Below are 13524 nucleotides of genomic sequence, written 5' to 3' on the forward strand. Positions count from 1 at the left end.
CTTTGTGAAAAACCACCAGCCACAAGTCCTGACCCCCGGGACTCCACCCCATCCAGCTAGTGCTATGTCACCCAGGGAACTCTACATTGGGTCAACCAGCCCGTAGCAATAGCCCTAGGGGGCGTGGGGCCTTTTGCTAAGCTGCCCCAGGCCCCATACTGGTGGCATCTGGCCTTGGTCACAGCAAGGCCACCCCCCACACCTCCAGGTCCAGCACAGGCAGCAGCCAACCACATATAGCTTTGTGTTTCTTAGCAGCTACCCATGGGCCAGTCAGAGGCAAGGCTGAAATTGGACAGTATGGGAGATTCTCCTAAGAGACTCCAGTAACAACACACCCAGGGGCCAGCTTCACATCACACCAGAGCACTATGTGGTTAGCCCCCCAAGCAGCATACCCAAAGGGGGGTCTCAACAGGCACAAGAGCCCACAGGGGCGAATCCTCCTCTGAGGCATCAGCCCTCACATAGCAGCTCATACATTAAGGGTGTAGTCAATCCTCACAGCCAGTCAGCCTGGGAGGCAATCCTACCCACAGATGTGCCCAAAGTAATCAAGGCTCAACTACAACAGAAGAATACACACAACACACACAAGGGACACTCATAGAACACACGCACAGGAGACTAGGGAGACTGAGCCATTGGACCATACAGGACACATACTGCATAAGGCCACCCAGCAAAGACTGAGAGACACAGGAAATCTACCTAATACATAGAAGCCAACACAGAGAGGCAGCCAGAATGAGGAAACAAAGAAACATGTTCCAAATAAAAGAACAGGAGAAACCTCCAGAAATCAAACTAAATGAAATGGTGGCAACCAACTTATCAGAGACAGATTTTAAAACACAGGTTATAAGAATGCTTTAGGAACTTAGTGAGAGTTTCAACAAAGTGATAGCAAGCATAAAGAAAGACAGAAACCATAAAAAAGAACAAGTCAGAAATAAAGAATACACTAGAAGGAATCAACAGCAGACTAGATGAAGCAGAGAATCAAATCAGCAATTTAGAAAACAAGATAACAGAAAACACCCAATCGGAACAACAAAAAGAAAGAAGAATAAAAAAAAAATAATAATAAAGATAGTTTAGGGGAAAAGAGTTTAACAACATTCACATCACAGGAGTATCAGAAGAAAAGAAAGAGCAAGGGATTGAGAACCTGTTTGAAAAACTAATGACTGAAAACTCTCCTAACCTGGCAAAGGAAATAGACATAGAAGTCCAAGAAGCACAGAGAGTTCTAAACAAGATGAACCCATAACGGCCCACATCAAGACACATCATAATTAAAATGGCAAACGTTAAAGACAAACACAGAATCCGAAAAGCAGAAAGAGAAAGACAACTAGCTACCTACAAGGGAGCTCCTATAAGACTGTCAGCTGATTTTTCAACAGAAATTTTGCAGGCGAGAATGTGGTGGCAGAAAATATTCAAAGTAATGAAAATAAGGGCCTACAACCAAGACTGCTCTACCCAGCAAGGCTATTATGTAAAATTGAAGGAGATAAAGAGCTTTCCAGACAAGGAAAAACTAAAGGAATTCCAAGCCAGTATTACAAGAAATGTTAAGAGGACTCCTTTACGCAAAAGAAAGGAGAAAACAAACAAATGAAGATCAAAAATATGAATAATAAAATGGCAATAGCTATGTACCTATCAATAATCACTTTAAATATAAATGGATTAAATGCTCCAATGAAAAGACATAGGGTAGCTGAAGGGATAAGAAAGTAAGATCTGTGAATATGCTGTCTAAAAGAGACCCACTCCAGATCGAAAAACACACACACTGAAAGTAAGGGGATGGAAAAATATATTTCACGCAAATGTAAATGAGAAAAAAGCTGGAATAGCAATACTTGTATCAGACGAAATAAAATTTTAAATGGAGACTATAATAAGAGGCAAAGAAGTACATTACATAATAATAAAGCAATCAGTCCAACAAGATATCACCATAGCAAATATTTATGTACCTAACATATAAATACTAAATATATAAAGCAAATATTGATTGACATAAAGGCAGAGATCAACAGTAATACAATCATAGTGGGGGACTTTAACATTGCACTGACACCAATAACAGATCTTCCAGACAGAAAATCAACATGAAAACAGAGGCCTTAAAGGACACACTAGACCAGATGGATTTAATTGAAATTTTTAGAGCATTTCACCCCATTCTTTTCAAGTGCACACAGAACATTTTCCAAGATAGCCCACATGTGAGGCCACAAAACAAGTCTCAATAAATTTAAGAAGACTGAATCATATCAAGTGTCTTCTCTGGTAACAATGGTATGAAATTAGAAATCAATTACAAGAAAAGAAACAAAAACACACAAACACATGGAGACTACCTAACGTGCTACTAAATAATGGATCAACAATGATATCAAGGAAGAAATCAAAAGATACCTTGAAACAAACAACCCCAAAGCTATGGGACACAGCAAAAGCAGTCCTAAGAGGGAAATTCATAGCAATGCAGGCCTACCTAAAGAAACAAGAAAAATCTCAAATAAATAGTCTAACTTTACACGTAAGGGTACTGGGAGAAAAATAGCAAACAAAGCGCAAAGTGAGTACAGAGAAGGAAATAATAAAGATCAGAGTGGAAATAAACAAAATACAGACTAAAACAAAAAAAAGAAAGAAAGAAAAGATCAATGAAACCAAGAGCTGGTTTCTCAAAAAAGTAAACAAAATTGACAAACCTTTAACCAGACTCATCGAAGAAAAAGAGAGGACCCAAATAAATAAAATCAGAAATGGAAAAAGAGTGACAATACACACTACACAAATACAAAAATTTTAAGAAAATACTATGAACAACGATACACCAACAAATTATAGACAATCTGAAAGAAAAGGAAAAATTCCTAAAAGCATACAGTCTTCCAAGGCTGAATCAAGAAGAAACAGAAAATCTGTACAGACCAATTACTACCAATGAAATTGAATCAGTAATCAACAGGCTCCCAAAAAAACAAAAATACTGCGCCAGATGGCTTCACAGTTGAATTTCACCAAACATTCAAAGAATTTACACCTATTCTCCTCCAACTATTCCAAGAAACGCAAAACAGAAAGTCTCATAGATACAGAGAATGGTTGCTAGATGGGAGAGGGGCTGGGGATGAGTGACAAAGGTGAAGGGATTAGGAAGTACAAATTGGTAGTCACAAAATAGTCACGGGATGTGAAATACAGTATTGGGAATACAGTTAATAATGTTGTAAAGACTATCTATGTTGTCAGATTGGTATAGGACTTATCCAGGGGATCACTTCATAGATTATATAAATGCCTAACCACTGCACTGTACACCTGAAACTAATATAAAAGAAGATTGAATGTCAACTCTCATTTAAAAAATATATACCAGGGGTGCCCAAAAAAATGTATACACATTTTAAGAGATGTTAACACTTTGGTCAACGTTGCTCAAGCAGTTCGTCATAATCAGAAGTGTCTGGACGCTGATGGTAACCACTCTGAGCACCTCTTGGAATTTCAGAAGTCCAATATGACTTGTATTCATCATTTTTTATCGGTATATACTAATACAGTTTTTTCCTTTCTTAAAATGTGTATACATTTTTTGGGAATCCTCTGTATATATACTCGTATATATATATATATATATATATATAGTCACAGGATGTAAAGTACAGTATAGTGAATATAGGCAGTGGATTTGTAATAGCTATGTATGGTGTCAGGTGGGTAGTAGACTTGCTGGGCTTATCACTTTGTGAGGGGTGTAAATGTCTAATCATTACGTTGTTTTGTACACCTCAAACTAATAAAAAAGTGTTTTTTTAAATCACTTTAAAAAAAGATGAGGATTTGAGTTTCTGAGACTGTGAAATTATTTTATCTAAATGTTCGCATACCTGGGCAGAATGGTTACTTCCAGCAATGCTGAATGGGCTCATACTAACCCCTACCCTCTGTCTATTTCTCCTGGTACCTGGACCCAGATTTCACATACCCCACTTGGTTTCAAGAGCCACTCCTCATCACTTTGAGGCCTGGACACACTGCCGTAAGGAACTTAGCACGCCACGATGGCGTTCTCAAAGTACCACAACCCCAAGCAGTTGAGACTCAGTCCTGCCAAGGAGATGAGCTGCCTCTGAGGGCTTCAAGCTCATGATGAGCCAAGAGCCAGAGCTCGAGCTGGCACAATCCCTGATCTGGGCATTTCAGTCCTTCAGCTCTGGCTGCTACTGACAAATCTGGCAAACACAGCAGACAGAAGGTCTCCTTATTAGGCTGTCCTGGCTTTGAGGCCTCCCAGAGCCTTACAAAATCCCAGAAGTCCAATTCTATGGGGAGAGAGTGGCCAATTGTCTCAGTCTGGGAGGTCTGTTCAAAACCTGCAATATGGTCCATTAACCTAGCTGGGGGCTCCATCTCTGACAAGACATCCCCTCTGTAAACTACCCTTGTGGGTGATGGTTATGGGCTCAAATGTGTCCCCCAAGTCAGTAATGCTGAAGTCCTAACCCCTAATACCTCAGAATGTGACTATTTTTGGAAACAGGCTCTTTGAAGAGGTAAAGTTAAATGAGCTCTTTGGCGGCGGAGGGGGCATGGGTTGGGATGGGGGAGGGGGTTATGCATTATGACTGGTGACCTTATAAGGACTAGGACCGACATGTATAAGGAAGACCTTGTAAAGACACCGGAAGAAGACAGCCATCTGACAGCCAAAGAGAGAGGCCTCAGATGAAATCAACCCTGCTGACACCTTCATCTTGGACTTCCAACTTCCAGAAATGCGAGGAAATAAATTTCTGCTGCTTGAGCCCCCCAGTCTGTGGTACTTTGTTCTAGCAGCCCTAGCAAACTAATAAGGAACACCATATTTTTGGTCAGAAATAACTGAGGGCTCAGAACATCCATGGTTTTTATTTAACCAACCTCCCCTTGCAAAGTCAAGATATTACCCTCTTGAAGATAACAGTTTACCTCCTCAAATGGTCAATTATTTTTTGAGGATTTTCCTCAAAGCTTATTGTATTCTCTAAAGCTCTCCTTCACTTGAGGAACAGCAGGATCCATCCTAGTGCACTTCCTGGGTCAGCTGCTGGATATCAGAGTCACTCAGGGAGCTTTCAGTGTCAAAGCCCAGGCCCCAGACTCGAGATTCTAATGAACTGGGCAAGGCAGAGTTTGTTTACTTAAAGCTCCTCAGGTGGTTAGTTCTAATGTGCAGCCAGAATTGAGCACCCCCACTCTAGGACCTAGACCATGAAATTCTAAAAACTGGGCCAGGTGAGTGTCCTATCTTTGTCTTAATTCCCAGAACCTGTGACTGTTACTTGATGTGATTAAGGATTTGGGGATTATCCTGGATTATCTAGGCGGGCCCTAAATGTAATCACAATGGTCCTTAGAGGTGACGAAATCAGGAAGGTGATGGGATGATGGAAGCAGAGGGAGAAAAGGCTATGATGCTGGCTGTAAGCCAAGGAATGTTGGTGACCTCTAGAAGCTGGAAAAGGTAAGGGCACAGAATCAGACTCTTCCTTAGATCCTCCAAGAGGACCTGCCCCACCCTACTGACACCTTGATTTTAGCCCCATAGGACCCATTCTGGCCTTCTGACCTCCAGACTGTAAGAGAATTCATGTGTGTTGTTTTGAGCCATCTAGTGTGTGGTAATCTTTACAGCATCCACAGGAAACTAGTATGCTGACTCACACGAAGGGCTGTTAAAATGCAGATGCCCAGTCTTTTCAAAGCTCCCTGGGTCAATGGTTGTCACATGTCAGTGGACATCTTAATAGACTGAGGCTTCTTTAAACCCAGGTCGATTCAGAAGGAATGGGGTGGGGCCCAAGAACTTGCATTTCTAACAAATTCTCAGGTGGGCACAGAGGCATCCTATGCTTTGAGAACCACTGTTTTGGAGGCTTCCTAAGTACAGACTAGAATACCATAATTATAATCACAGCTGAGGATCTAGGGTCCACCTCACACAAAGATTTATAATATACCTGCTTCCTCATCTGTACTGGAAGGCATACCTCTTTTTTTTTTTTTTAAACAAATTGAAGGCAAGACCCTTCACCAGTGAAAAGATTACAACTCACATTAACGTGGTGGTCTGGGAGCACACCCATATTATCTCTGAGGTACACCTGTATAAGGTTAAGATTTCCCCTTAATCCATAGAATTATGAGAATCAAATGAAATAATGTATTAGTATCTGTCGTTGTTCCCCTACACCTTCTCACCGTCAGCAAAAGCAAACAAAAGCAAAATATATAAACTTCCTCAAAGCAAGAACAACAAAAGCCCCCTTACCTCCTGGTTTTTCTCTGTTGGTCAGGACACAAACCCGGCTGCTCCTTTACCTCCTCACCAGGCAGTCTGTTTCAGGGATTTGGGCCTAGGGTCCCTCAATCAACTGTGAACCAGCTCTCCTGGTGGTGTCTGGAAACCCATGGAGACATTTCTGGCTGCCACAATGACTGGAAGCAGTGCTACAGGTATTTCATGGGGAGGAGCCAAGGGTACACTACAGGAGTACATCCTGCAATGCTCAGGACAGGCCTACAAAAGGAGGAAGTGTCCTGCCCAAAATGCCATTGTATCCCCAGGCAAAAAAAGCTTGTTGGTCATTTCCAATTGGGGCTGTGGGTTGTCCCCCAGTTTCTGAGGGTCACTCAAGAAGTTTTGGTCTGAAGGCCTTTGCTAGCTATACTCATAGAGCCAGGAGGAGAGCTTAAGAGGCCCATTCTCCATAGTCTAGACTCCATGAGACCTAGTCCCCTTACACCATTCTGTTGATAGCCCACTACCCACCTACAGTGGGACCATATCCCCTCCCTATCATAGCAACCATGGTTAACAGACTTATTTATTTCCCCCACAGCAAAAGCTGGGAACCTGGGCCGGCCCGGTGGCTCACGGGGTTAGAGCTCCATGCTCCTAACTCTGAAGGCTGCTGGTTCGATTCCCACATGGGCCAGTGGGCTCTCAACCACAAGGTTGCCAGTTCAATTCCTCGAGTCCCGTAAGGGATGGTGGGCAGTGCCCCCTGCAACCAAGATTGAACACGGCACCTTGAGCTGAGCTGCCGCTGAGCTTCCGGATGGCTGTTGGTTGGAGCGCATCCTCGCAACCACAAGGTTGACGGTTCAACTCCCACAAGGGATGATGGGTTGCGCCCCCTGCAACTAGCAACGGCAACTGGACCTGGAGCTGAGCTGTGCCCTCCGCAACTAAGACTGAAAGGAAAACAACTTGAAGCTGAACGGCGCCCTCCACAACTAAGACTGAAAGGACAACAACTTGACTTGGAAAAAAGTCCTGGAAGCACACAGTGTTTCCCAATAAAGTCCTATACGCCTTTCCCAATTAAAAAAAAAAAAAATACTTAAAAAGAAAAAAAAAAGCTGGGAAGCTGCCTGCGGGAGCCACAGGCCACTGAAGGAGGCCTCCACAACGCCCTGTCTGAATGCCAAAGGCCTCTTTAGCCCTCTGTGTGGTTAAGCATACCACCTGCCTACAGCTGATGCGGAGGTCCTCCCAAACAATAGCTGTTATTAGTACCATGGGAGAGTGTCCAGCAGGCACAGGGAGGTAGCCTGCTTTATGCACTCACTCTCCACTCCCTCTTCCTTAAGGCTGCATGATCTCTTTACTCCCACAATAAAACAGCACAGAAACCACATGTCAGATTCAGAAATGCCTCGGAACATCTAGCTGATGGATTGCCAGGCTCTAGGCCCAATTCTATCACCATCTAGGGCAAACTGTAATGCTGGACACCTCAGTTGACCTTTCTGGGACTCAGCTTTATGCCCACAAAAAGGGATCTGTGTGGCTATCTGGTCTTCAAGAACATTCCAGCTCTACATTCCATAATCTGGGGACAGGATATGGTTTATTAGCCAATTTTGCTTTGGATACTAGCACCTCATGTTTTCCATGCAGGATGTTGCCTCAGCAGTTTGGGAAATTTGGTGTTGGCATCAAGGATTCTCAACAGCAAAGATTTACCTTTCTAACCTCAAACACAGAAAAGAGCAGGCAGGCCTAGCACTGTTTGTACTTCTTAATTTTATATTCAGCAGCTCACCAACGCCAAAAATACACATCCTTCAATATTTACATCAGGGCTCTCTAATCGGTGCCCGTTGTGCACTTTACTGCACTGCACTAATTTTACAGGGAAAACGTTGCAGGAAGAATGTTGAACCAGATTAAAATGAGGATGCTTTAAATACTATCCCTCTCTGTTTTTAATATTTTAAGTGTATTCCTGTAAGAGACAGGTGATAGCTTCCTGTTTGCCCACGGAAAGCCATGGCGTAATGATACCTATCGTCATAATTTAATTGTTGGAGAAAAAGATATTCAAAATTAACCACTGCTCCCCCATTTATAAGCGATACCATTTAATAAGTTTCAACCATGTGCTAGACAGACAATACAATTCTAAACGTCCCAGCAAACCCTGCAGTAAAACCCCCACTTTATAGATGGGCTCGCTCACTCTACAAATATTTTTGAAAATAAGATTCTTTTCAAAATGGCAAACGGAGTTTCATATCTAAGTGTGACTGCAACACTTCCCACCCCACTCCCTTTCACAATTGTCTCATTAAGAGCTGCAAGGGCCTGGCTGATGACACGCTGACCGTAGAGATTTGCCTTTTCCCTGGAGAAATGAACACAAAGCAAAGAACCAAGAGTTACTTAGATAAGGCGGCGGGCCTCCCTATCCGACCGGCCAAGAATTCGAAAGTCAAACAAGTTAACTGATTTCTTAGCCAATCATGAACAGCCCAGAAGAGATCTTAAGTTTTATCAATTTTTCCTTATGCACTGTAATTCTACACTCTCCCGGCACACCAACCAAGAAAGAAGTGTTTAAAAACCACGGGGAAGCTCGCTGCGCGCCCTTCAGAACTCATACCCTCTTCTGGCTAAAGATCCTACCGCACAATGACCTCTTGCACAGAGACTTCAGTAGCCCAAGAGCACATGGAAACTGATTTCTAACTTTCAAGGTTGCCAACAAATCACTTTTAAGGCCAGAGGCCCCAAACAGGGAGCTGCTCTGTACTTCATTTCAGTTTGCAAAAAAAGTCTCAGAATCTCCGAAGCACTGCGCTGCAAGGGAAAACTTCAGGGGGAAGGCCTAGGTTTGGAAAAAAAAAAAAAAAAAAGCCGGAAGCTTGCAAAAGAGCAGGCACGCAGTTCTCCCACGTGGGCCGCGGTCAGTGAACCGAGTCAGCGCGGAAGCATGAGTCCCGCAGGGCAGCCTGAGCCGGTCTCACCAGCGGCAGGCACACCGCCGGATGCGTCTCCCCGAAAAGAAATGGAGCTCCAGCTACCCGCGGAGAGCCGGCCCACTGCCCCTCTCAAAAGGGCTTGCCCACGCCACGCGCGGTGCGGATGCAGCAGAGACCAACGGTGAAGGGCACGTTGGCCAGCGTTCCCTCTCCCCCGGCTCCCCGCCTCTGGGCGAACCTGCCCGGGTGCGGAGTCTTAGACTCATCCCGCCGCGGCGTGGGCGCACAAGCAGGGCGCTCAGCCCCGAGGCGCGGTCCCCCGGGACAGGAGCCAGAGAGCACTGTGCAGGGCTGACCGCAGCCGCCAGGACTGCTAATCTCACCTTCACGGCCGCGGGGGTGGCACCTGACGCCATATCTGCGCTGGGAGAAGGCTGCAGAGGCTGACGCGCCGGGTAAGAAGCAGAGCGGGTTCCAGCGCCAAGCGCGGGACTGAGCAGTGCGGTCTCGGGCGGCTCTGGCTCCTCCTCTTCCTCTTCGGGACAGCTGGATTGGCTGCTAGTGTGGAATCTCCCCCCACCACCCCCCTCCTCAATTCGAGGTTCCCGCGTCCCGCCCCTTTTGCAGACCTTTCCGGTTCTCCGTTTTTTGTTTTGCTCCACCCCCAGCTATAACTAACGGGTTCATGATAATGATAGCAATAACAATGGAGACCGTTTATTGAGCGCTTCTTAACTGTGCTTTGCACTTTAATCAGCTCCGTTAACTTTAACAAGAACCCTACAAGGAAGAGCAGCACTCCCCCGCTCTACCAAGTACTAGCTGCATCCACGGCCTCATCTGTAAAATCAGGCTGGTCTGCATTCCAGAAGTTCTCGCGGGAGGGAGAATCGTCACCAAGAGGGAACAAAACTATGGCTTACTCATCTTCAATTTGAGTGGAGGCTTTAAAGGGGATGAGACACTGCCTACCTCCCAGCCTGACTCAACAGGGCCAGGGCCATCTTTAACCCATCCAATACATCTAGATTCAGAATCCAGACTCATGTCTCCATCATTTCAGCACTGGCTGGTCAGCCCCAACACACCACCACCACCACCACCACCAACCACAACCACCACCACCGGCCCTCCACTGGATAATCCCTCACTCTAAAAATCCCCATCCTTTCCCTCCTGGGATAATCCAATTTAATCTCCCTTGATGTCCTGATTAAGGTCTCCTAAACAAAATATTGTTCTGTGTTCTGAGACACAGAAATGTTGCAAATTACTTGGGGTGGAAGGGTGGCTGTGGAAGGATATACTTTCCTCTTTACCTACAGCAGCAAAACACTGAAACAAGACACACTCATCATTTCAATCAAAGTAACGCTTTTCAGACGCTGCCCGTATAGGCTCTTTACTTAAACAATAAAGGCTTTCACTCTTCCGTTATGATTAGCTTTAGGTCTAAGTTTTACAAGTAAAGTTTTCTTTATTCTAGAAGTTATAAAAATCACCCATTTCCTTAAAGTTATAAAATGAAATGGCAAAAGAATAAAAGTAGTAGATCAGGATGTTCCTTTGACAGGGCAGGAGGCTGCCAGTCCTCCGTGGATGCGGTTTTCTAGGAACCTATCTGCTCATTGCTCTATTGGGGAGCAGAAGCCCATTAATCAAAGGGTATCCATTGCAGAGACAGGGACACCCTGGGTTTTATGGCTGCTACATTATTAGAGGATCTTGACAATTTACGTGCTTTGATGTAATAATTAAATCCAGTTTCTACTCAGCACTGCCTCTCTTCCCAAAATTAGACCCTGTTAACAAGTTAGATCCTGTAAGCGTTAAAGACTCTTAGGGAAGGAATTGGGAACTTGGAAGGGGCTAAATTGGACGACTGGACTTTTCTACTATAACTTGCAGGTCAGGGCTCAAGCATTTGTTCTCGGGCATGTGATGTCGGTGAACGGAAAAGTTGGCCCAAGTCTGGTCTGTTTTTTGTTTGTTTGTTTTAGTTTTACATTTTTATTGTGAATAATTTCCATTCTTTATTTTCTTTAAGATTTTTATTAAAATGTACATTATTTTACATTTTATTTTAATGTAATGTACATTTTATTAAAATACAATATTATATTAGTTTCAGGTGTACATCATAGTTATTCAATAGTACCCACATAGCACTAGCCGTAGTTATTACCACATTATTGATTATATTCCCTATGCTGAAGAAGTGATCACCATGATAATCTATCAACCATCTGACACTGTACGATGCTATCACAATATTATTGACTATATTTCCCATGCTGTACTTTGCATCCCCAAGACTTATTTGTTTTACACCTGGAATGTTGAACCTCTTATTCCCCTTTATCTTCCCCCCTTTTAAAAATTGTCAATTACTATTGACATTTAATATTATTTTATATTAATTTCAGGTGTACAGCATAGTGGTTAAACATTTATATAATTTATAAAGCGATCCCCCTGACTAGCACCCACCTGGAACAATAATTATTACCATAATCTTGATTATATTCCCTATGCTTTACTTTACATGCCCAGGACAATTTTATAACTGCCAATTTGTACTTCTTAATCCCTTCACATTTTTCACCCTACCCCCAATCTGTCTCAGATCTATCACCCTGATAAATCTAGTCCCCATCTGACACCATACAGTTATTACAATATTATTGATTATATTCCTTATGCTAAACCCTACATCCCCATGACTACTGTGTAACAACCAATTCGTACTTCTTAATCCCTTCCCCTTTTTTCACCTACCCCCAAACTCCGTCCCATCTAGCAACCATCAAAATTTTCTCTGTATCTATGAGTTTCTGTTTTATTTGTTTGTTAATTTTGTTCTTAAGATTCCACTTATAAGTGAAGTCATATGACATTTACGTTTTGCTGTCTGACTTACTCCACTCAGCATAATACCGTTTAGGTCCGTCCATGTCACAGATGGCAAAATTTTATTCTTTTTTTTTTTTAACTGCTGAGTAATATTCTATTGTATATATGTACCACCTCTTGTTTATCCATTCATCCATTCAGGGACACCCAGGTTGCCTTCATGTCTTGGCTATTGTAAATAATGCTGCAATGACCATGTGGATGAACATGAACATGTCCCCACAACGTAGCATTTTGGGTTTCTTCAGATAAATACCTCGAAGTGGGATTACTGGATCCTTCTTTGTCTATTGTTATAGTTTTGTTTTAAAGTCTATTTTGTCTGGTATGAGTATTGCTATCCCAGCGTTTTTTGTTTGTTTGTTTCCATTTTCATGAAATAGCCTTTTCCACCCTTTTACTTTCAGTCTGTGTGAGCCTTTCAAACTGCAGTGAGTCTCTTGTAGGCAGCAATATAAGGGTCTTGTTTTCTTATCCATTCAGCCACCCTATCTTTTGATTGTAGCATTTAATCCATTTACACTGAAAGTAATTATTGATAGGGATGTAGGCATTGCCATTTTGTTATTCATATGTATATATTTTTTTCATCTTAAAGAAGTCCCTCTAAGATTCCTTGTATTACTGGTTTGGTGGTGATGAACTCCTTTAGCTTTTTCTTGTCTGGGAAGCATTTTATCTGTCCTTCGATTCTAAATGATCTAAATGAGCTTTGCTGGGTAGAGTAATCTTGGTTGTAAGTCCTTGCTATTCATCACTTTGAGTATTTTGTGCCAATCCCTCTGGCCTGCAAAGTTTCTGTTAAGAAATCAGCTGACAGTCTTATGGGCACCCCCTTGTAGGTAACTAACTGCTTTTCTCTTGCTGCTTTAGGATTCTCTCTTTGTCTTTAACCTTTGGTATTTTAATTAAGATGTGTCTTGGTGTTGGCCTATTTGGATTCATCTTGTTTGGGACTCTCTGCAGTTCTTGGACTTATATATCTTTCCTTCACCAGGTTGGGGAAGTTTTCCATTATTATTTCTTCAAATAGTTTTTCAATTCCTTGCTTTCTCTCTTCTCCTTCTGGTACCCCTGTAGTGTGAATTTTTGTATGCTTGATATTGTCCCAGAGGCCCCTTAAACTCTCCTCATTTTTTTTTTTTGATTCTTTTTTCATTTTGCTGTTTTGCTTGGGGATTTTCTGCTACCTTCTCTTCTGAATCTCTGATTCGGTCCTCTGCTTTATCTAGTCTACTGTTGATTCCCTGTAATGTATTGTTCATTTACAATATTGTATTCTTTATTTCTGACTGGTTCTTTTTTATGTTTTCTATCTCCATTTTTATGTTT

General features: G+C 42.8%; 1 protein-coding gene across 1 annotated transcript in view; it reads right to left on the reverse strand.

Moving 5' to 3' along the window:
• Nucleotides 1-9868, reverse strand: part of MTAP (methylthioadenosine phosphorylase) — a 48339-nt gene extending 38471 nt beyond the window's left edge. The window contains exon 1 of the mRNA XM_033122113.1: nucleotides 9663-9868. Within this exon, the coding sequence (XP_032978004.1) occupies nucleotides 9663-9695 (33 nt within the window). The 5' untranslated portion in view covers nucleotides 9696-9868. The remainder of the gene's footprint in view (nucleotides 1-9662) is intronic.
• Between the last annotated feature and the right edge of the window lie 3656 nt (nucleotides 9869-13524).

Source organism: Rhinolophus ferrumequinum, chromosome 12 (genome assembly GCF_004115265.2).
Source record: "Rhinolophus ferrumequinum isolate MPI-CBG mRhiFer1 chromosome 12, mRhiFer1_v1.p, whole genome shotgun sequence".
In the NCBI taxonomy this organism is placed as follows: domain Eukaryota; kingdom Metazoa; phylum Chordata; class Mammalia; order Chiroptera; family Rhinolophidae; genus Rhinolophus; species Rhinolophus ferrumequinum.